Genomic DNA, 24,517 nt, shown 5'->3' on the forward strand with positions numbered 1-24,517 from the left:
TCAAGGTGTACACTGTACAGACCAGAGGGTCCCAGATTTAATCACCGAGTCTTGTTGAGGCTTTGCTGGTAACAATCTGAAATTAGTAAAAACAAAAAAAGTGGGTTTTTTTCTTCCTCCTCCCAACAACAGATCGCAGCGAGGCAGAAAACCTAGACGTCCATTGGGAACAGCTTCCTGGAGCAGCCCTAACTTGGTGAGTTAGATCCCCGGTCCCTGGAGGACGGGACGGGATCCCCACCAGTCACATTCCCCACGCCACTGAGTCTCATTTAGTTGCTGGTCGCGCGAGCCTGCCTCCTTCCTTTTCCACATTCTTTCCCTGAAGGTAAGATGAGCGTTTAGCACTTCCCGCACGTCGAGAGGAAGGCGCGAGTCGAGCAATGCCACAGTGCTTGAGCTTCCAGTAGTAGCTTGCCCTCTTTTCTGAAGGTCTGTGTTTCACAGCACAGGAAAAGAGAAGGAAGGCCTCGCATTTCGACGGCGCCTTTCACAACCTCAGGATGTCCCAAAGCGCTTTACAGCCAATGGAGTACTTTTTTTGAAGTGTAGTCACTGTTGTAATGTAGGAATCGCGGCCGCCAATTTGCGCACAGCAACAACAACAACAACTTGTATTTATATAGCGCCTTTAACGTAATACAGGAAACTCTCGTTTAAACGGCACCTAAATATCCAGAATTCTCTCTTAGCCGGTAAAATTCATATTCCAAAAACAGCACCTCAATAACTGGAAATGTTGCCGAGTCCGAGTCTCCCGCGGTGGCCGAGTTAGTCAGTGGGGGCAGTTCTCCAAACTGCCACTACTCGGCTTCTTGGCGCTGTCGGAAGTCCAATTACTGTGTACTGCACATTTCTTGATTTTTTTAAAATTTTTGTTTGTTAAAAATAGCCTCAGTAGATAACCCTCGCCGTCATCCGGAATTTTTAAACAACCGGCAACACGCCGGTCCCGTCGGTGCCGGATACCAAAGAGTTTCCTGTAAAACGTCCCAAGGTGCTTCACAGGAATGTTATAAGAATTTGCTTATTGGGTATGGGGAGAGAGCGGGAATGAGATAGAGGATCAGCCATGATCATATTGAATGGCGGAGCAGGCTCGAGGGGCCGAATGGCTGACTCCTGCTCCTATTTTTCTATGTTTCAATGTTTCAAGATGGCTCCTGGGCTGGCAGCCCCTTCCTGAGCTTCTCTTCAACTGTATCCGTGGTCATCCATTGCCGTCCTTTGCCCTTTCTTCCCCCAATCTCCTTTCTTCCGTTGCTCGAGATACCCTGCCTCTGAGAGCGAAGGCATTTCAGCCCAAACTACAAGTTCAAACTACAGCAAGATCCCACAAACCGCAATACTGACCAGATAATCTGGGTTTTTTTTTTTAGCGATGTCGATTGAGGCATAGATCGCCCTGGTGCTGCTTTATTGTGAGAGGCACAGTTGTAAGTTCCATTTCCATTCCCGTCTTTAAACTTAAAAGATGAGGGAAATGCATGGGACTGCGCTGCCTGAAAGGGCGGTGGAAGCAGATTCAATAGTAACTTTCAAAGAGGAATTGGATAAATACTTGAAGGGGAAAAATTTGCAGGGCTGTGGGGAAAGGGCAGGGGGTAGTGAGACTGATTGGAGAGCTCTTTCAAAGAGCCGGCACTGGCACAATGGGCCGAATGGCCTCTTTCTGCGCTGTCTGATTTTATGAAATGTCAGCCCTCCTTTTTTCCTTCTGTTTTCCCAGCCTCAGAGGAAGCTGAAACAGAAGAAGCGTTTAGCAAGCACCCCGACTAAGCATAACAAAGTGTCTAACAAAGGTAAGCGCACGGTCACAATTGCACCGAACACAAGGAAAAAGCACTAGGGGGGAGCGCCCAAATCGTAACGGAGGGCGAGTCAGTCAGGTTACCTAGTTCTGGTACATACTCAGCAGGTCAGCCAGCATCTGTGGAGAAACTAAGTTAACGTTTCAGGTCGATGACCTTTCAAGGGTGCCTGACCTGCTAAGTATTTCTAGCATTCTTATCCCAGTGGCAGAGGGGTCGGTAACCAGAGGACACAGATTTAAGGTGATTGGCAAAAGAACCAGGGGCGACCTTTTGTTTTGCACAGCGAGTTGTTGTGATCTGGAACGTGCGGCCTGAAAGGGCGGTGGAAGCAGATTCAATAGTAACTTTCAAAAGGGAATTGGATAAATATTCGAAGGGAAAGAAATGTGTAGGGCTATGGGGAAAGAGCGGGGGAGTGGGATTAATTCGAGAGCTCTACCAAAGAGCCAGCACAGGCACGATGGGCCGAATGGCCTCCTTCTGTATAAGAACATAAGAAATAGGAGCAGGAGTCGGCCATTCGGCCCCTCGAGCCTGCTCCGCCATTCAATAAGATCATGGCTGATCATCGACCTCAACTCCACTTTCCCGCCCGATCCCCATATCCCTTGATTCCCCTAGAGTCCAAAAATCTATCGATCTCAGCCTTGAATATACTCAACGACTCAGCATTCACAGCCCTCTGGGGCAGAGAATTCCAAAGATTCACAACCATCTGAGTGAAGAAATTCCTCCTCATCTCAACCTTAAAAGGCCGATCCCTTATCCTGAGACTGTGACCCCTAGTTCTAGACACTCCAGCCAGGGGGAAACAATCTCTCGGCATCTACCCTGTCAATCCCCTCCAGAATCTTGTATGTTGCAATGAGATCACCTCTCATTCTTCTAAACTCCAGAGAGTATCGGCCCATTCTACACAATCTCTCCTCATAGGACAGCCCTCTCATCCCAGGAATCAATCTAGTGAACCTTCGTTGCACCGCCTCCAAGGCAAGTATATTCTTCCTTAGATAAGGAGAGCAAAACTCTGCACAGTACTCCAGGTGTGGTCTCACCAAGGCCCTGTACAATTAGAGTCATAGAATTATACAGCACAGAAAGAAGCCCTTCGGCCCATCGTGTCTGCGCCGTCCATCAAGCCCTGTCCAATCTAATCCCATTTTCCAGCATTTGGTCCATAGCCTTGTATGCAATGGCATTTCAAGTGCTCATCCAAATGCTTCTTGAATGTTGTGAGGGTTCCTGCCTCTACCACCCTTTCAGGCAGTGAGTTCCAGACTCCAACCACCCTCTGGGTGAAAAAGTTCCTCCTCAAATCCCCTCTAAACCTCCTGCCCCTTACCTTGAATCTATGCCCCCTTGTTATTGACCCCCCTACTAAGGGGAAAAGTTCCTCTTTACCCTATCTATGCCCCTCATCATTTTGTACACCTCAATCAGGTCCCCCCTCAGCCTTCTTTGCTCCAAGGAAAACAACCCCAGCCTGTTCAGTCTTTCTTCATAGCTGAGGCGCTCCAGCCCAGGTAACATCCTGGTAAATCTCCTCTGCACCCTCTCCAATGCAATCACATCCTTCCTATAGTGAGGCGACCAGAACTGCACACAGTACTCCAGCTGTGGCCTTACCAGCGTTTTGTACAGCTCCATCATAACCTCCCTGCTCTTATATTCTATGTCTCGGCTAATGAAGGCAAGTATCCCATATGCCTTTTTAATCACCTTATCTACCTGTTCCGCTGCCTTCAGGGATCTATGTACATGTACACCAAGGTCCCTCTGACCCTCTGTACTTCCTAGGGTCCTACCACTCATTGTGTATTCCCTTGCCTTATTTGTCCGTCCAAAATGCATCACCTCGCACTTTTCAGGGTTAAATTCCATTTGCCACTTTTCCGCCCATCTGACCAACCCGTTTATATTGTCCTGTAGCCTGAGGCTTTCCTCCTCGCAATTTACCACCCCACCAATTTTCGTGTCATCTGCGAACTTACTGATCATACCTTTTACATTCTCCTCCAAATCATTTATGTAGATCACAAACAGCAAGGGACCCAGCACCGATCCCTGAGGTACCCCACTGGACACAGGCTTCCAGTCACAAAAGCAACCTTCGACCATCACCCTCTGCCTCCTGCCACTCAGCCAGTTTAGGATCCAATGTGCCAAGGCACCCTGGATCCCATGGGCTCTTACCTTCTTGACCAGTCTCCTATGCGGGACTTTGTCAAAAGCCTTACTGAAGTCCATGTATACCACATCCACAGCATTTCCTTCATCCACACACCTAGTCACCCCCTCTCAAAATTCAATCAGATTGGTCAGACATGATTTACCCTTGACAAAGCCATGCTGACTATCCCCGATTAGTCTTTGCCTCTCCAAGTGGAGACTAATTTTGTCCCTCAGAATCTTTTCCAATAATTTCCCTACCACAGATGTTAGGCTCACTGGCCTGTAATTTCCTGGTTTATCCCTGCTACCCTTCTTGAATAATGGTACTACGTTAGCTGTTCTCCAGTCCTCTGGTACATCCCCTGTGGCCAGAGAGGTTCTGAAAATTTGTGTCAGAGCCCCTGCAATCTCCTCCTTTGCCTCACACAGCAGCCTGGGATACATCTCGTCCGGGCCTGGGGATTTATCCACTTTTTGGCCTGCTAAAACCTCTAGTACCTCTTCCCTCTTGATGCTAATATGTTCAAGTATATCACAGTCCCCTTGCCCGATTTCTATGTCTACATCGTCTTTCTCCATAGTGAACACAGATGCAAAAAATTCATTTAAAACCCCGCCTACATCATCTGGCTCTACACACAGATTGCCACTTTGGTCCCTAATGGGCCCTACCCTTTCCCTGGTTATCCTCTTGCCCTTAATATACTTATAAAACATCTTAGGATTTTCCTTTATTTTGCTCGCCAGTGTTATTTCATGGCCCCTCCTCGCTCTCCTAATTTCTTTTTTAAGTATGCCCCTGCACTTTTTATACTCCTCTAGGGCTTCCTCCGTCTTTAGTCTTTTGTAACTGCCAAAAGCCCCCCTTTTTTTCCTAATGCATTTTTGTATATCCCTTGTCATCCAAGGTTCCCTTTGCTTGTTGGTCCCACCCTTGACCTTTACGGGAACATGTTGGCGTTGTACTCTCTCTATTTCCCTTCTGAAAGTCTCCCACTGCTTTGATGTGGATTTTCCTATAAGTACCTGCTCCCAGTCCACTTTTGCCAGATCCTGCCTTATCATATTAAAATCGGCCTTCCCCCAATTTAGAACCCTTATTTCCGGGCCGTCTTTGTCTTTTTCCATGACCACCTTAAATCTCACCGAATTATGGTCACTGTCGCCAAAATGCTCTCCTACTGACACTTCCACCACTTGCCCGGCTACATTCCCTAGAATTAGGTCCAGTACCAATTGTAGCAAGACTTCCTTACTCTTATACCCCAACCCCCACCCCCCCCTTGCAATAAAGGCCATTCTATGTAGCTGGGTGGTGCCGTGTCATGGCGAGACGCGGGCTTTGTGCATCCTTGAACCCCTGATCTCAGCCGCACTGATGGGTGGGAGATGCCTGTCGGAGGGAGGAATGGGAAAAAGGAGTTGTCACCCCTAGTTGGCCGGCTGTGCCGATCTGGTGCAGAAGCTATAGCTCAGGGAATCTGCAAGGAAAGCAACAAAACAATTGATCTATTTAGTGCAGCTCCTGATGCCCAGTTCGATTTGCAACGGTGAAATTATCTAAATGCATAAAAAGCTCTCCGCTCAAGGCCATTTTTGTGTTTTCTCTCCAGAAAATTATTTGGACTCGTGCGACCTTTCTGAAATCGATGCCAGACTCAACGCGTTGCAGGAGTACATGAAGAAGCTGGGCGCACGGACCGAGTGAGCGGAGCGGCGTGTCCTTCAGTCAGACGCCGGACGACAAACACATCACCAAGGGGAGGGGAGGGGGTAAGATTGAGTGGGAGCAGACACGCAGCCTGCCCACAGCGATCACCGCATCTGCCTGACCCAGGACAGGATCAGCCAAGCCGGCATGGACTAAATGGGGCTTTCACCTTTTCTAGAACTAGATGGCAGGACTGAGTGTTAATTTATTGTAAATAGGAAGGTAAAAAAAAATGGGCTAAGTTTCTGGGCAGTGGTGAGCATTTGAGTGCCGTGTCGCCTTAATGTGGCTGTCGCACTATTTCGCAAACCACGGGTGCGTGCAGTTCCTGGCCATGATTCCTCCTGAGCTCCTGCAAGTGGTCAACACAGACTATCCTGTAGTTGGAGCGAGAGGGTGACAAATATCTTGATGGTTGACTATCCTTACTTGGGAGGTCAGGACCATGTGGCTGGTGAAAACATTCGAGAACGTTTGACGCCCGGCCAGTTTTTCTCACATTAATAGGAGGTGTGATTCTTTCCCACCTGCTGTGTCCTATGCACTGCTCCCGGAGCTGAGTGCGGAATTATCGAATGCTAGATTTCCCCGGTTATGACGAGCACAGGCATTCGAGCTTCACGGGGAAGAAGGTGCGTGTTCCCGATCGGTGGAAAGCTCCAATACCGGATTTAAAGCCCATTCAGTGAAATATTGCATGGAGGCAGTGTCACAATGCATATTAGAAGGCAAGATAGCAGCATGACGTTGACAGACTTTGTGATCTCCAGAGATTCACTTCACTATTACGGAGGAAGGCCATTCAGTCCATCTAAATTCATCCTTCCAGAACGTGTCCTCATTTTAGCATACACTAGTTTCCAGAGTTTTCACCTTTGCCGTTCCATCTGTTCAGCATTCTGAAGAATTCCCTAATATCACTCCAGAATTTACCCTGTACTTGTTTGCACCCGTGCCCCCCCCCCACCCCCACTGTTGTCCCGCTCTGGCAATGTGATTTAAAGTAATACTCCGCATTTTACCATTCCCTTTTTAACTTTCTCTTATGTCTCCAATAAGGTTACCACTCCGAAGCCCCAAGTCTTTCCAGTCAACTCAGACCTTTGACTCTCTTCTCCGCACTGCCTCCAGCTCTCAAATGTCTCTCTTGTGTGTCGCGGCCGGTGACCAGAGCTGGATACAGTGTTCCAGGTGCGGTCTGGCGCAGTTCCTGCACCATTTTGACCTGATCCGATCCGTGTCGCATTTAAACTTGCGTTTTATTCGTATTTTTAATTGCTTTTTCGAGGTAAATGCAATGAGCTGTGGGATGTAGGCTGGACTTAATTCGTGAACGTGGGATAAATTGTGTTGCCTCGTAAAAATGTCGTTGTGGAAGTGTTTTGGGTGGGACTGGAAGTGTTGGCCTGAGTTTGAGGTGTGTGGTGCAGAGGCCAGGCCTGGGGTGAGTAATGGGTGACAGTGCCAGGGTCTCTGGTACCACTGGCTGGATGGCAGTCTGCTCTGTGCTTGCAAGCACCATCAGCGATTCTTTTATTAAAAGTGCCTAAAACCCCACGACTGGGTCCAGTACTTCAAACTTTGCTCCTTCGTTCAAGAAACCCTCTACAAACTGAATCCCCATTTTAAGATTCCTCTTTTCCGCGAGTCAGCCATTGGTAGCACCCTCTCGCCTCGGAGTCAGAAGGTTGTGGGTTCAAGTTCCCCACTCCAGGGACTTAAGCACAAAAATCTAGGCTGACACGCCAGTGCGGTACTGAGGGAGTGCTGCACTGTCGGAGGTGCCGTCTTTCGGATGAGACATTAAACCGAGGCCCCGTCTGCTCTCTCAGGTGGACGTAAAAGATCCCACGGCCACTAGTCAAAGAAGAGCAGGGGAGTTCTCCCCCGGTGTCCTGGTCAATATTTATCCCTCAATCAACATCACTTTAAAATAAATGATCTGGCCATTATCATATTTGTTTGTGGGAGCTTGCTGTGCACAAATTGGCTGCCGCATTTTCTACATTAAACATAGAAGATAGGAGCAGGAGTAGGCCATTTGGCCCCTCTAGCCCGCTCCGCCATTTAATGAGATCATGGCTGATCATCCAAATTCAGTACCCTGTCCCTGCCTTCTCCCCATATCCCTTGATCCCATTAGCCTTAAAACAATGACTACACTTCAAAAAGTACTTAATTGGCTGTAAAGAGCTTTGGGACGTCCTGTGGTCGTGAAAGGCGCTGTTATAAATGCAAGAAACCTTCCAGGTCTGTGTAGCGTTTTGGGTGAACTCGGTTCAGCGCCAATCCTCATTCATGCAAACCTGCCAGCTGAGGCATTGCTGTCGATGGGAGCGGTGGGCCTTTTAATGCTGCGGAATATCTGGGGCTGCGCGAGCTCCCTTTTTGTCAGTAGATGCATTGCAGTGTTTTTGGGCGCGGCCCTTTGAACAGCGCCACCGTTACAAGACCCCCACATGATTTGTCGCGGCTTGATCCCCTCGCCCCGAGTTGGACGGCGGGGTGCATTTATCTCGTGTGCCTGCGTTTACGGACAATCCGGTAACCTGCTCGCTGTAGCTGTCCCACTCCTGTGGCGTGACGCGACACTCTCGATCTGAAATAATGCTCAGCAGTTGTGTCCGCACCTACGGTTAACATTGCAGGTGGGACACTGCTGCTGTGATTGCTGCACGGTTCCAAACTTTGTATCGGACTTGCAGCACTTTTTCCCTTAAAAAAAAAAACCTTGCCAAGCTACTACAAGGCTTGCAAGCAGGTGTATAAAGTGAACTGGGACTGGACTGTCTGCCTGCCTGGGTTTATTTTATTTGTAGGTTTAGTAAGCCTGTGTGGTGGTAGATGTTGGCAAACTGCTTCCACTTTCAGACCCGTCACCAGCTTTCTCTGTCTGCCAGGTTCTGATCCTCTCCCTAGCCTTCTCCCGATGGCACCATCAGGAGCAGGTACTGTGCTACGAGTGGTTTGACCGACGGCTGTAATTTACTGTCATTTTGAGCATGCTCTGTAGAAACCCTTGACAGCTGAAGCTTTATATTATGTAAAATTTGAAACACAATCACTCATCAATAGATTTTATTTGTACTGATTTTACAATCGTTTTGTAAATAAATCTTTTATTAAAACAAAATCACCGCTTTGCCGAGACCACACACACTCACTGCTTGCACCGTCATCAACTAGTGGCGCTCTGCACACGTGCTTTGTAATCTTGGGTGTGAGCGGAGACCGCTCGAGGCAGGAGACGGGAGGAGAAACTGAGGTGCTGACAATACTCGTGTGTGACAGGCACAGAATATGCTTATTTGATCTGTAACAGAGGTGGAATCAGCCTAATAATTTTAAAGTGATACTGGGTATGTGTTATGATACTTCGTCTTGGCGAGTTGCTGCAGTGCATCTTGTAGATGGTACACACTGCAGCCACGGTGCGCCGGTGGTGGAGGGAGTGAATGTTTAAGGTGGTGGATGGGGTGCCAATCAAGCGGGCTGCTTTGTCCTGGATCTTGTAGATGAAACATTAATTCAACAGTGGCCTGACCATTGAATTAGAATATGGAGAAGCCCAAAACTAGGGGCCGTAAATATAAGATAGTCACTAATAAATCCAATAAGGAATTCAGGAGAAACTTCTTCACCCGGAGAGTGGCGAGAATGTGGAACTCGCTACCACAGGTAGTTGAGGCAAATAGCGTAGATGCATTTAAGGGGAAGCTGGATAATGCTCGAGGGAGAAAGGAATAGGTTACACTGATGGGGTGAGATGAAGAGGGGTGGGAGGAGGCTTGTGTAGAGCATAAACATTAGCAGGGATAAGTTGGGCCACATGGCCTGTTTTTGTGCTGTACATACTATGTAATTTTCCAAAGGGACTGACATTACAATACTCAAACTAGGGTCAAGGTTTTAAACTGTGCAGGAGTTTTACTTGATTCATTACTGGCACTTTTTTACTGCATCAAAGGCCAATCTTTTCCCCATTTGGTTCTGTACAGGGTCTCACATCCTCAAAAACTTCAACAACAAAACAGCCCTGCAGTTTTTAGGTCGCTGGTATTGAAGGACGTACGGGACTGAGAGATGTTACCCAAACCGTAACCAAGGGTGCAATGAGAAAACAAACTTGTGTAGCATCGGAACACTTCCCTCACACAGCCCAATCTAGAATGGATTAAGGTGCAGTTACTGTTTTAAGTGTGGTGGCAGGTATTGTGCACAGCAAGGTCCCATACAAGCAAATACAAAATTACTACTTTGCATTCAGGTAGATTATTAAAAGCACAACTGGAGAGATGGGTCCTTGAGATCAGTCATGGCATCCAGTAAGATTGAGAGGGGAACTTGGCAGGGAGTAGAAGGATCATTTGTAAAACAATTCTCCTCAAACACTCTGCTTCACTCCTTCAGCAGGATGTCCCGAGCACGTACACGTCCACGAACCAACACGAACCTAATCGAAAGGTGAGGTGCTGTTCCTCGAGCTTACGTTGAGCTTCATTGGAACAATGTAATAGGCCGAGGACAGAGAGATCGCTTCACTCCCACTCTGACCTCGGCCTATTACATTGTTCCACGGAAGCTCGAGGAACAGCACCTCATCTTTCGATTAGGCACTTTACAGCCTGCCGGACTCAATATTGAGTTCAACAGTTTCAGATAATCCCTGCCCCCATTTTTCATGCTGTATGATTTTGCCATTCCCATTTGCAACATTTTCACAGGATGTTCTTTCAATTCCTTCCTCCCCTCCTAACCCCCCTCCCGTCTCTGCGCCTGCTTAATATGTCACATCTCCAGCTTTTTCCAGTTCTGATGAAGGGTCCCAGACCTGAAACGTTAACCCTGTTTCTCTCTCCACGGATGCTGCCTGGCCTGCTGAGTATTTCCAGCATTTTCTATTGTTATTTCAGATTTCCAGCATCCGCAGTATTTTGCTATTACATCCCTAACGAGGAAGCTGCGGTGTGACGACACAGTTCACTGAAATTCAGCTAAAAGGTAGAGGGGAAAAGACATACGAACCCTAACCATTTCATCTCCAGAAACTTACAGTATTTTGATTAGATATTCTAAGTATAGGATAGTCAGCATCTTCGAGACAGCTGAACATTTCGGGCAGAAATCCTGCATCTCTCCCGAGATTCGTTGTTGGAGCAGGGTAGAGGGGCCTTTACTCTGCATTACACTGAAGAGTGCTCGGTGGGGCAGTGTGGACCGAGCTTTCCTCTGCGTCTAACCATAGCGCACTGACCTGGGAATGGTTGATGGGACAGCGCAGAGAGATTTATCCTGCAGCTTACCCGAGCCCAGGAGCGCCTGAAAGGGAAAGTGTTCCATCCTCCAGCACTAAACGTCCCTCGAGGAAAACAGAATTACCCTCGGGGGGGGGGGGGGGGAAGGGCTCGCATTTTCCAGCCTCCTGCCCCATCCGCTCAGTGGCTGGGAGAAGGGGTTTTCCCACTGGATCTTTTGTGCAAAATAGACTTGTGAAGTTCCATGACTGCTACACCATTCTGTACCATTGAGAGGGGCTTTTCCCAATAGCAAAACACTTTCACAGCCATAGTGAAGCGTATAAACAATAGGTTAGAGACAAGCCCCCAACACGCAGGTGAAGTTTGTGTGTGCACTGCTCCAGATCATTTTACACTCCACTCCTAGCTGGTGCAGTGTTAATAAAGCTGTAACACTAAAATATTAGTGCAGTGAAAATATGTGTGTAGTCACTGGCCTGTTTGGTACCAATACACCATTGGAAGTCACAATTTGGTCTCCACAGCTGTAGATTTATTCAGCCTGGCGAACGCACACTTAAGCCAACGCAATACTCGGGGTACACTTACAATACAAGCTGGGTTATAGTGTAAATGCAGCACCCGACCCGACACCTGACTGCAAAGCGGAAATAATCCCCCCAGCCATTTCCCGTTCCCGATCTCCGACTGGTTTCTGAGCCAAAATGGTGGTATGAGTGCGGCCTTGATTCTTCACCTCTCGGCAGAAGTACTACACAACTCAAAATGCTCGTCGGGTTAAAACCGCAGATTTGGAAAGGCGGTGTGCTGCGGAGTGATTGTCACAGCTCTCACTGATGGGAGTAGTACACACACTCCACAAGCACTTTGTTAAAATCCTCACAACACTAAGCGGGGAGGGGGGCCTCAATCCATTCACACACTACACCACAGCCAATAGAATGGGAATCAAATCCAACTCGTTTAAAATGCTGGAGTTTATAATTCCAGCAGAAGTTATGAAACAAGATTTTAGTTTTTATTTTCAATTAAGTTAGCACCGTCTCTGCAGGACGAGGGTCCCACTCAGTCGTACAAAACTATCGGAACAAGGATTCGAGTCTTTTCTTTTTTGGGGAACCAGCTTGTGTACTGAGCTGCAATACAAAGAGAGATCAGAAGGTGGGCAACTATAAAGTCCGTTCCCTATCGGAGGCTGTGGGGATAGCAGATCGTCACTTTGTGCCAACATTCCCTTGGAGTCTGTCCCGAGAAATCAACCTTTTTTTATTTTGCAATGTTGTCGCTGGCCGCGTTTAGTGTGTTGGTACCAAAGGCTACAGGAATGATAAACCCACGCTTGGCACAATTTAAATGGTGTGAGATACGCTTCTTTGTAGGACCATCCATTTTTTCAATTCGGGTGGCTGCTGCGTTCCAAGTGTAGGCAGAACGAAACGTTGCAGGAGGGGGAAGCAGGGCAGGGGGGGGAAAAAAACGCAACGCGGAAGCTTCGCGCGCTGGAACATCCCATTCCACCCAAATCCCCAAAAGGCCACGCGGTTTTCCCGACGGCAGGCACCGGCGCAGGATTCGCTTTGCTCGCATTCGGTGGGTCGGCGGGTTACTGATGCAGTTTCCTGACCATGGCGAGACGATGCTCTTCACTGGCTGGCTCGATCCGTTGATCGAGCTGCGGGCACCTCTAACCTCCAGATACTCGCCAGCGCTTTTAACGTACAGTGCCTTAACTTTGGGGTTGGGGGGGGGGGGGGGGGGGGGGAGGTTTCGAAACACCGCGGCAGAATTTAAACTTGCATGATTGACAAACCATTAAATGGGCCCAAGGCAGGCGTCACACACGCTGCTCGTCACGCCCGTGACTACAGCGCAAACAACCGCTCTGATGCAGCCGTGAATGCAGGCATGCGCATACAACAAACGGGGCAAGACCATTTACACCAGCAACACGTGCAAGCGGATGTTTAAATGCGGCAGATTCACAGCGAGCAATTATTTAACCATCAGCACTTCAGCTTCTCTGCCCACCCCCCCCCCCCCACCCCACACCCACCCCCCCACCACCCCCCTACCCACTTGTCAGTGCGGCTCTTTAACCCAAGCAGAAGTCTGAAATGGGACAACTTCCATCCCCAGCGACGGATTTTACCCTTTCCCCTCTCGAGTGTCAGTTCCGAGTGCTATTTCGAGGCACTCGGGAGCGAATGGACAAGGCGGTTATTTTCGCGCACCCGGGCATCGAGTTCTTCAACAGTCAAGGAGAGCTGTGCGATCTGCTGCTCCAGGCTCTGCAGCGTGCTGCTGAGCTCCTCTTCCTTTCTGGCGCTGTTGGAGGACTGCCTAGTGAATTCCGCCAGGACGCAAGCCCCTCCGACAATAAACACAATCGCCTCTCCCAGGAGTTCCGCGCCCAGGTCGGCCGCCACCTCCTCGCTTAAGGGTTGGACGTGAGCGCCTTTAAACCCCATGATCCTCATCTTTGTCTTCATTTCGAACCAGTGATAGGCTGCAACAGAAAGAACATGTGGTGAGGCTACAATGAGATCTCTCTCTCTAGCATCCTCTCGCTAGTAGTTATTACCAGGAACATTCTGCCAATTTAAAGGGAAGGTAAATCTCCACCACCCAGTATGGTACTGTACCAGTCAGACCAGCAGACCACAGGATCCATCCCCAGTTAAGCAACGCCTCGATTTTCAAATTCTCATCCTTGTTTTCAAATCCCTCCATGGCCTCCTCGCCCCCTCCCTATCTCTGTAATCCCCTCCAGCCCTACACCACCCACCCAAAGGTCTCTGCACTCCACCGGTTCTGGCCTTTTGAACATCCCCGATTTTAATCGCTCCACCATTGGCAGCCGTGCCTTCAGCTGCCTCGGTCCTAAGATCTGGAAATCCCTCCTTAAACCTCTCCTCCTTTAAGAACATAAGAATTAGGAGCAGGAGTCGGCCATTTGGCCCCTTGAGCCTGCTCCCATTCAGTGAGATCATGGCTGATCATCGACCTCATCTCCACTTTCCCGCCTGATCCCCATATCCCTTGATTCCCTTAGTATTCAAAAATCTATTGATCTCCGTCTTGAATATACTCAACGACTGAGCCTCCACAGCCCTCTGGGGTAGAGAATTCCAAAGATTCACCAACCTCAGTGAAGAAATTCCTCCTCCATCTCTGTCCTAAATGGCCGACCCCTTATTCTGAGACTGTGGCCCCTGGTTCTAGACTCTCCAGCCAGGGGAAACATCCTCCCTGCATCTACCCTGTCAAGCCCTGTAAGAATTGTGTATGTTTCAATGAGATCACCTCTCATTCTTCTAAACTCCAGAAAATGTAGGCCTAGTCTACTCAATCTCTCCTCATAGGACAATCCCCCCATCCCAGGAACCAGTCTGGTGAACCTTCGTTGCACTCCCTCTACGGCAAGGAGACCAAAACTGTATACAATACTCCAGGTGTGGTCTCACCAGGGCCCCAAGATGCTCCTTAAAGCCTCTCTCTTCGGCCAAGCTTTTGGTTTTGGTCACCTTATCTGAGGATGTTCTTGCCATGGAGGGAGTGCAGCAAAGATTCACCAGACTGATACCTGGGATGGCAGGAATGACGTATGAGGAGAGATTGGGTCGATTGGGCTTATACTCGCTGGAGTTTTAGAAGAATGCGAGGGGATCTCATTGAAACTTATAAAATTCTAACAGGACTAGACAGACTAGATGCAGGAAGGATGTTCCCGATGGCGGGGGAGTCCAGAACCAGGGGTCACAGTCTAAGGATAAGGGGTAAGCCATTTAGGACAGAGATGAGGAAGAATTTCTTCACCCAGAGAGTGGTGAACCTGTGGAATTCTCTACCACAGAAGGCAGTTGAGGCCAATTCATTAAATATATTCAAGAAGGAGTTAGATATATTTCTTGAGGCTAAAGGGATCAAGGGATATGGGGAGAAAGCAGGGACAGGGTACTGAATTTGGATGATCAGCCATGATCTCATTGAATGGCGGAGCAGGCTCGAGGGGCCGAATGGCCTACTCCTGCTCCTATCTTCTATGTTTCTATGGTCACCTGTCCTAATATCTCTTTATAGGTTTGGTGTCAAATTTTGTTTTGTTTTTTGATAACACTCCTGTGAAGCACCTTGGGATGTTTTATTACGTTAAAGCACTATATAAATACCAGTTGTTGTTGTCGTGTGTTGAACTAGCGCCTCACTCAGCTGGGGCTGCAGCTTCTGTGGACTACACCCTATATTACTTTAAATTAAAAAAACACCAACCAGGGCTTCTGCTCCTGGTCACTATCTAAAGGCCCCTGTGCAGGAGCGGACAGCATCGGGTCAACCTGTGATGCCCTCCTTGGTCGAATAGGTAACCGACATTCACTGTCTAGCCTTACTTGGAAAGAACGGCAACTTGAACGGGGGACCCAGAGTCCTACCAGCTGAAACAGAACCCCAGCACGAGTCTGAGGGAATCGAGCGAGAGGGAAGAAAACTGAAAACATCATCAGTACTTTGGTATTCAAGTGCGAGATTCCCTTCACAGTGCTCTTCATTTCACTAAGGGAGGATATACTTGCCTTAGAGGGAGTGTAACAAAGGTTCACTAGACAGATTCCTGGGATGAGGGGATTGTCCGATGAGGAGAGATCTAGTAGACTAGGTCTGTATTCCCTTTAGAGTTTAGAAGAATGAGAGGTGATCTCATTGAAACATATAAAATTCTTACAGGGATTGACAGGGTAGATACTGAGAGGATGTTACCCCGGGCCTCAGCTATTCACAATCTACGTCAATGATTTGGATGAGGGGACTAAATGTAATATATCCAAGTTTGCCGATGGTACAAAGCAAGGTGGGAATGTAAGTTGTGAGGTGGATGCAAGGAGGCTTCAAGGGGATTTAGACAACCACCTCCCCTTGACATTCAATGGCATTACCATCGCTGAATCCCCCACCATCAACATCCTGGGGGTCACCATTGACCAGAAACTTAACTGGACCAGCCACATAAATACCGTGGCTACAAGAGCAGGCCAGAGGCTGGGAATTCTGCGGCGAGTGTCTCGCCTCCTGAACTCCCCAAAGCCTTTCCACCATCTACAAGGCACAAGTCAGGAGTGTGATGGAATACTCTCCACTTGCCTGGATGAGTGCAGCTCCAACAACACTCAAGAAGCTCGACACCATCCAGGACTAAGCAGCCCGCTTGATTGGCACCCCATCCACCACCTTAAACATTCACTCCCTCCACCACCGGCGCACCCTGGCTGCAGTGTGTACCATCTACAAGATGCACTGCAGCAACTCGCCAAGGCTTCTTCGGCAGCACCTCCCAAACCCACGACCTCTTCCACCTAGAAGGACAAGGGCAGCAGGCGCATGGGAACACCACCACCTCCAAGTTCCCCTCCAAGTCACACACCATCCTGACTTAGAAATATATCGGCCGTTCCTTCATCGTCGCTGGGTCAAAATCCTGGAACTCCCTCCCTAACAGCACTGTGGGCGCACCTTCACCACACGGACTGCAGCGGTTCAGGAAGGCGGCTCACCACCACCTTCTCGAGGGCAACTAGGGATGGGCAATAAATGCTGGCCTTGCCAGCGACGCCCACATCCCATAAACAAATAAAATAAAAAGACAAGTTAAGTGAGTGGGCAAGAACATGGCAAATGGAACATAATGTGGAGAAATGTGAAGTTATCCACTTTGGTAGGAAAAATAGAAAAGCAGAGTATTTTTTAAAGTGGTGAGAGATTGGGAAATGTTGGTGTTCAGAGGGACCTGGGTGTCCTTGTACACAAATCACTGAAAGTTAACATGCAGGTACAGCAAGCAATTAGTATGTTGGCCTTTATTACAAGAGGATTTGCGTCTAAGAGTAAAGACGTCTTACTGCAATTATATAGGGCCCTGGTGAGACCACACCTGGAGTATTGTGGACAGTTTTGGTCTCCTTACCTCTACACTTATATCATCTTAGTGTCAGCTGTGGCTCAGTGGGCAGCACTCTCTCTCGCCTGAGTCAGAAGGTTGTGGGTTCAAGTCCCACTCCAGGGACTTGAGCATGTAAAACTAGGCTGACACTCGCAGAGCAGTACTGAAGGAGTGCTGCACTGTCGGAGGTGCCGTCTTTCGGATGAGACGTTCGAACGGACGGAGCCTCGGTTTATCGGGTGGATGTAAAAGATCCCACGGCCACTATTTCGAAGAAAAGCAGGGGGAGTTCTCCCCGGTGTCAATATTTATCCCTCAACCAACATCACTAAAAAACAGATAATCTGGTCATTATCACATTGCTGTTTGTGGGAGCTTGCTGTGCGTAAATTGGCTGCCGTGTCTCCAACATTACAACAGTGACTACGCTCCAAAAAGTACATCATTGGCTATAAAGTGCTTTGAGATATCCGGTGGTTGTGAAAGGCGCTGTATAAATGCAAGTGCGAGAGCATGGGCCTTACACTAAACATCCGTAAGACAAAGGTCCTCTACCAACCTGCCCCCGCCACACAGTACTGCCCCCCGATTATCAAAATCTACGACAAGGCCTTGGACAACGTCGACCACTTTTGATACCTCGGGAGCCTACGGTCAACAAGGGCAGACGTCGAAGACCAGGTCCAACACCGCCTTCAGTTGCCTGAGGAAGAGTGTGTTTGAAGACCAGGACCTCAAACCTGGCACCAAGCTCATGGTCTACAGAGCAGCAGTGATACCCGCCCTGCTGTATGCCTCAGAGACATGGACCATATACAGCAGGCACCTCAAAGCACTGGAGAGGTACCACCAACGCTGCCTCCGCAAGATCCTGTAAATCCATTGGCAGGATAGGCGCACCAACGTCAGTGTTCTCACTCAGGCCAACATCCCCAGCATCGAAGCTTTGACCACGCTCGATCAGCTCCGATGGACGGGTCATATCGTCCGCATGCCCGATAAGAGACTCCCAAAACAAGCGCTCTACTCGGAGCTCCGACACGGCAAGAGAGCCCCAGGTGGGCAGAGGAAACACTTCAAGGACACCCTCAAAGCCTCCTTGGAAAAGTGCAACATCCCCACCGACACAGGGCTAGACAGACTAGATGCAGGAAGGATGTTCCCGATGGCGGGGGAGTCCAGAACCAGGGGTCACAGTCTAAAGATAAGGGGTAGGCCATTTAGGACAGAGATGAGGAGGAATTTCTTCACCCAGTGTGTGGTGAACCTGTGGAATTCTCTACCACAGAAGGCAGTGGAGGCCAATTCATTAAATATATTCAAGAAGGAGTTGGATATATTTCTTAAGGCTAAAGGGATCAAGGGATATGGGGAGAAAGCAGGGACAGGGTACTGAATTTGGATGATCAGCCATGATCTCATTAAATGGCGGAGCAGGCTCGAGGGGCCGAATGGCCTACTCCTGCTCCTATCTTCTGTTTCTATGACACCTGGGAATCCCTGGCCCAAAGACCGCACACCTCGAGTCTCTTTGCCGGAAGCAAGCGGGAAGCCAAGCGCAGGCAGCGGAAGGAGCGCACGTCAAACCCAAGCACCCCACCCACCCGCCCCTTCAACCACCATCTGCCCCACCTGTGACAGAGACTGTAGGTCTCGCATTGGACTCATCAGTCACCTGAGAACTCATTCTTAATGTGGAAGCAAGTCATCCTCGGTTCCGAGGGACTGCCTAAGAAGAAGAAAGGAGGTCGTGAAAGGCGCTATAGAAATGCAAGTCTTTCTATTGTGATTCTCCATTGTTCACCAATCTCAATGTGACATTCTGCCTCTCAACCAACCCAACCATGGAAGCTCCGCCCCCACAGATGCCCATCAACTTTGCTAACTTCCCCATTGGTCGTTAAACGCAGCCTCTTTAACGCCATTGGCTAATGCGGCTGCCTATTACACAGCCCGCCCACCAGATCTGACCGTCAAACTTGCTTAATAAACCCCGCCTCTCTCATCCCATTGGCCAATCAACCTGACCCAGCTCCTCATTGGTCGTTAAACGTAGCCCCTCTAAGCCCATTGGCTAACGCGGCTGTCCATCACACAACCCGCCCCCACGTAACAGGCCCGCAGCCTTGTTCATCTCAAGGGACAATAAACCCTGCCCCTCCAATTCCATTGGCTGACGCGGCTGCCAATCTAGCTTAGACAACTCTTCATTGGCCACTAAATCACGCCCCTCTAACCCCATTGGCCGAAGCGGCTGCCCATCACAGGCACTCCCGCTGGCGGCCTGCTCGCCTCAGGCTCCGGACACACCCCCCGGCCCGGCGGCGGTACTCACTCTGCGCCGGCGGCAGGCAGATGTAGTTTTTGAAGAATTGGCTCCGCCGTGCGTGGGACTTGAGGGAGTTGGCGAGCGGCCGGCTGACCTGGCGGATGCCGACCATCAGCAGCTTGGCGATGGGGAAGGCGCCGACCACCATGGCGGACAACCGAACGTCACTTCCGCCCGCCAAAACGGCCGCCCCTAGTGACGTCATGGGGCGGGGCCACCCACTTAAAGGAGCCGCGCCCCAACTCTCAGTTCATGAATTAGCATAATTAAAGGAGCCACGCCCCAACTCTCAGTCCAGCAATTAGCATAATTAAAGGAGCCGCGCCCCAACTCTCGGTCCATGAATTAGCATAATTAAAGAAGCCGCACCCCAACTCTCAGTCCATCAATTAAGATCTTTAAAGGGTCCAGCGCCCCAATTCTTCTAGCACAACAACAACAGGAGTTCTAGTCAATCAATTAGGAGGAATAATCCTTAAACGGAAACACTTAAACCCTCACATTACCATTGATTGTGCACAATGAATTCCTTATTCTAATAACACCTTTTCAAATTATAATTTTGTTCCTGTTCTGTCTCAGCTGTGGCTCAGTGGGCAGAACCCTCGCATCTGAGTCAAAAGGGTGTGGTTTCAAATCCCAATCCAGAGACTTGAGCACAAAATTCTAGGCTGACACTCCCAGTGCGGTGCTGAGGGAGTGCCGCACTGTCGGAGGTGCCGTCTTTCAGCTGAGACATTAAACCGAGGCCCCGTCTGGTGCATGTAAAAGATTCCACGGCCACTATTTTGAAGAAGAACAGGGGGAGTTCTGTCCTGGGGCCAATATTTATCCCTCAATCAACATCACTAAAAACAGATGATCTGGTCATTATCACATTGCTGTTTGTGGGAGCTTGCTGTGCGCAAATTGGCTGCTGCGTTTCCCACATTACAACAGTGACTACACTTCAAAAAGTACTTCGTTGGCTGTAAAGTGCTTTGGAATGTCCTGAGGTTGTGAAAAGCGCTGTAGAAATGCAAGTCTTTTTTCCTTTTATCTTTTATCTATTACCCACTCCAATCCCTCTGGTTCCCAGCGGTCGCAGAAGGCCTCTCCAGGGGCACCCGGGTGCGGATATAGCCGCGGAAGAGAGGCAGGCAGCCGGAGCGAAAACCCCCATCGACCCCGCTCTGCCTGGACCCATTAATCTTAGCGGTGTTACAGCCCACACACAACAAAATTACAGCTGGCACATAACAGAATTCAATTGGTTGTGCTCTTCTTCAAAACAGTGGCCAATGAAGTACTTTTTTTGAAGTGGAGTCGCTGTTGTAATGTGGGAAACGCGGCAGCCAATTTGCGCACAGCAAGCTCACACAAACAGCAATGTGATAATGACCGGATCATCTGTTTCAGTGATGTTGATTGAGGGATAAATATTGGCCCCAGGACACCGGGGAGAACTCCCCCTGCTCTTCTTCAAAATAGTGGCCATGGGATCTTTTACTTCCCTGAGTGAGCAGACGGGGCCTCAGTTTAACATCTCATCTGAAAGACGGCACCTCCGACAGTGCAGCACTCCGTCAGCACTGCACTGGAGTGTCAGCCTGGATTTTTGTGCTCAGTTCTCTTGGAGTGGGACTTGAACCCGTTAAAGGCCGATAAATAAACGCAAGTTGGTGTGAAAGCCTCAGAATTTTTCAACAATGGAAGATGTGCAAGCCTTTTAATGGGCGCAGGAAACAAAGCAGAAGAGGAGAGAATAAACAGGCAGATATTCGTTTATGGGATCAGGGTTTGCTGGCAAGGCCAGCATCTATTGCCCATCCCCTAATTGCCCTTGGGAAGGTGGTGGTGAGCTGCCTTCTTGAACCGCTGCAGTCCGTGTGCTGTTAGGGAGGGAGTTCCAGGAGTTTGACCCAGCGACGATGAAGGAACAGCCGATATATTTCCAAGTCAGGATGGTGTGTGACTTGCGGGGGAACTTGGAGGTGGTGGTGTTCCCATGCGCCTGCTGCCCTTGTCCTTCTAGGTGGAAGAGGTCGCGGGTTTGGCGACCAGAACTGCACACAGTATTCCAGTTGTGGCCTAACTAGCGTTTTGTACAGTTCCATCATAACCTCCCTGCTCTTATACTCTATGCCTTGGCTAATGAAGGCAAGTATCCCATATGCCTTCTTAACCACCTTATCCACCTATCCTGCTGCCTTCAGGGATCTATGTACATGCACACCAAGGTCCCTCTGATCCTGGTGTGTGACTTGGAGGGGAACTTGGAGGTGGTGGTGTTCCCATGCGCCTGCTGCCCTCGCCCTTCTAGGTGGAAGAGGTCGCGGGTTTGGGAGGTGCTGCCGAAGAAGCCTTGGCGAGTTGCTGCAGTGCATCTTGTAGACGGTACACACTGCAGCCACGGTGCGCCGGTGGTGGAGGGAGTGAATGTTTAAGGTGGTGGATGGGGTGCCAATCAAGCGGGCTGCTTTGTCCTGGATGGTGTCGAGCTTCTTGAGTGTTGTTGGAGCTGCACTCATCCAGGCAAGTGGAGATACCAAGCACAGTGAGACTGCAAGAGGATGGCTAGCATGTGTTTTCCTCTGTCTACAGAGGGTAACTTTATAGTTTTGATTAATAACTTTCAAAAGGGAATCAGATAAGTACTTGATAGGACAGGAAAAAATTTGCAGGGCTATGGGGAAAGAGCAGGGAGAGTGGGACTAATTGGAAAGCTCTGACAAAGAGCCGGCACAGGCACGATGGGCCGAATGGCCTCATTCTGTGCTGCATCATTCTATGATTCTGCGAATCACCTGCTGCGAATATGCAACTATATCTGATTTTATTTTAAGTTGCAATCCTGCCTGGTAACACTAGATGGCAGACTTGCCTGCGAGTTCCGCATGAGCTGTGCCATTTCACCAGGTCTTCTTAATGAGGGTGAGGGGGTGATTTACTCTGGAATGGTCGCAGGGACGAGGGACTTCAGTTATGTGGAGAGACTGGAGAAGCTGGGGCAGTTTCCCTTAGAGCAGAGGAGGTTTTGGGGAGATTTAATAGAGGCGTTCACAATCCTGCTACAACTTTACAGGGTGTTGGTGAGACCGCACCTGGAGTACTGCGTACAGTTTTGGCCTCCTTATTTAAGGAGGGATATACTTGCATTGGAGGCAGTTCAGAGACGATTCACACGGTTGATTCCTGAGATGAGGGGTTGACTTATGAGGAAAGGTTGAGCAGGTTGGGCCTATACTCATTGGAGTTTAGAAGAATGAGAGGTGATCTTATCGAAACATATCAGATACTGAGGGGGCTCGACAGGGTAGATGCAGAGAGGATGTTTCCCCTCGTGGGGAAATCTAGAACTCGGGGGCACAGTTTCAGAATAAAAGGTCGCCCTTTTAGAACTGAGATGAGGAATTTCTTCTCTCAGAGGGTCGTAAATCTGTGGAATTCTCTGCCCCAGAGCACCGTGGAGGCTGGGTCATTAAATTCATTTAAGGTGGAGATAGACAGATTTTTGCAAGATAAGGGAGTGAAGGGTTATGGGGAGCAGGCAGGGAAGTGGCTTTGAGCCCAAGATCAGCCATGATCTTATTGAATGGCGGAGCAGGCTCGAGGGGCCAAGTGGCCTATTCCTGCTCCTATTTCTTATGTTCTTATGTTCCTGAGAGGTTTTGATAGAGTAAATAAGGAGAAACTGTTTCCACTGGCAGGAGGGTCGGTAACCAGAGGACACAGATTGAAGGCAATTGGCAAAAGAACCAGAGGGGACATGAGGAGAATTTTTAACGCAGCGAGTTGTTGTGATCTGGAACGCGCTGCCTGAAAGGGCGGTGGAAGCAGATTCAATGGTAACTTGCAAAAGGGAATTGGATACATACTTGAAGGGGAAACATTTGCAGGGCTGTGGGGAAAGAGCAGGGGGGAGTGGGACTAATTGGAGAGCTCTTTCAAAGAGCCGGCACAGGCAAGATGGGCCGAATGGCCTCCTTCTGTGCTGTATCATTCTATGGATGGTACCAGAAATGCGAGGGTATACATATCAGGAAAGGATGAACAGGCTGGGTCTCTTTTCTCTTGAAAAAAGAAGGCTGAGTGGTGACCTAATAGAGACACAGAAGACAGGAGCAGGAGTAGGCCATTCGGCCCCTCGAGCCTGCTCCGCCATTCAATGAGATCATGGCTGATCATCCAAATTCAGTACCCGGTCCCTGCTTTCTCCCCATATCCCTTGATCCCTTTAGAGGGATTAATAGAGGTCTTTAAAATTATGAAAGATTTTTCTAAGTGGAAACATTCTCTCTGTATCCACTCTATGGGGAAGAGCATAACTAGAGGCCATCAATATAAGATAGTCACCAAGAAATCCAATAGGGAATTCAGGAGAAACTTCTTCACCCAGAGAGTGGTGAGAATGTGGAACTCGCTACCACAGGGAGTGGTTGAAGCGAATAGTATAGATGCATTTAAGGGGAGGCTGGACAAGCGTATGAGGGAGAAGGGAATAGAGGGTTAGGCTGATAGATTTAGATGAGGAAAGACAGGAGGAGGCTCGAGTGGAGCATAAACACCGGCATGGACTGGTTGGGCCGAATGGCCTGTTGCTGTGCTGTCTGCTGCGAATTTACAGCAAAGCTACTGATTTTATTTAAATTGCACTACTGCCGGATAACACCAGATGGCAGACTTGCCTGCGAGATTCGGGGCTGAGCGGCGCCATTTCGCCCAACTCTTCGCTCTGCCGCTGCTGATTCCACCGGACGGCAGAGCGAGCGATCTGGCGGCGGTGGTGGCGGTGGCGAGATGGGCCTCATCTTCCTGGTGGGGCACGACGCGGTCAGTGCTGAGCTCGGTCGTCGCCCTGCGGCACCGCTTGGCCTACCCGGAACCCCCGGGCCTCTCGCTGCTCACGGCGCTGGCCGCCGCCCTCCCGCGCCTCAGGGGGTTTTTATTTTTGTTATTGGTTTAATTATTTATTATTATTATTATTATTATAACTGGTGGAGCTGCGGAGGCTGACGGATAACCCCTGCAGCCTGAGTTCACAGGCCCCCTGGTGGCGGGGGTGGGGGGTCAAAGGGCGCGACCCCTCTGCCAGCTCTGGTAGCTCTGCTGTGATTGGCCGAAAGGGAGCCCTAAGGATGTGACACGCTTTGGTGTTGGACAAGGCATGGCACCCAGTGGCACCCACTGAGCGTGGCACCCACTGAGCGTGGCACCCACTGAGCATGGCACCCAGTGGCACCCACTGAGCATGGCACCCAGTGACACCCACTGAGCATCGACACCAGCACCCACTGAGCATCACAGAAACATAGAAGATAG

General features: G+C 49.4%; 2 protein-coding genes across 3 annotated transcripts in view; one reads left to right on the forward strand and one right to left on the reverse strand.

Moving 5' to 3' along the window:
• ccdc61 (coiled-coil domain containing 61) overlaps positions 1 to 8,830 on the forward strand; it is a 38,763-nt gene extending 29,933 nt beyond the window's left edge. For both annotated transcript variants that reach the window (XM_085973309.1, XM_085973310.1), the window contains exons 12-14: positions 133 to 196; positions 1,730 to 1,802; positions 5,600 to 8,830. In XM_085973309.1, coding sequence (XP_085829435.1) covers positions 133 to 196; positions 1,730 to 1,802; positions 5,600 to 5,694 — 232 coding nt within the window. In that variant the 3' untranslated portion in view covers positions 5,695 to 8,830. The remainder of the gene's footprint in view (positions 1 to 132; positions 197 to 1,729; positions 1,803 to 5,599) is intronic.
• A 4,175-nt stretch (positions 8,831 to 13,005) lies between these two features.
• opa3 (outer mitochondrial membrane lipid metabolism regulator OPA3) lies at positions 13,006 to 19,412 on the reverse strand. Its single transcript, XM_085973311.1, has 2 exons — positions 19,223 to 19,412; positions 13,006 to 13,461 (listed from the first exon to the last, which is right to left on the reverse strand). The coding sequence occupies exons 1-2, from the start codon at positions 19,362 to 19,364 to the stop codon at positions 13,136 to 13,138; spliced, it is 468 nt and encodes a 155-aa protein (XP_085829437.1). The 5' UTR covers positions 19,365 to 19,412; the 3' UTR covers positions 13,006 to 13,135.
• Positions 19,413 to 24,517: the final 5,105 nt, after the last annotated feature.

Source organism: Somniosus microcephalus, chromosome 34 (genome assembly GCF_052327205.1).
Source record: "Somniosus microcephalus isolate GS21.2 chromosome 34, FLI_Smic_1.0, whole genome shotgun sequence".
Classification (NCBI taxonomy): domain Eukaryota; kingdom Metazoa; phylum Chordata; class Chondrichthyes; order Squaliformes; family Somniosidae; genus Somniosus; species Somniosus microcephalus.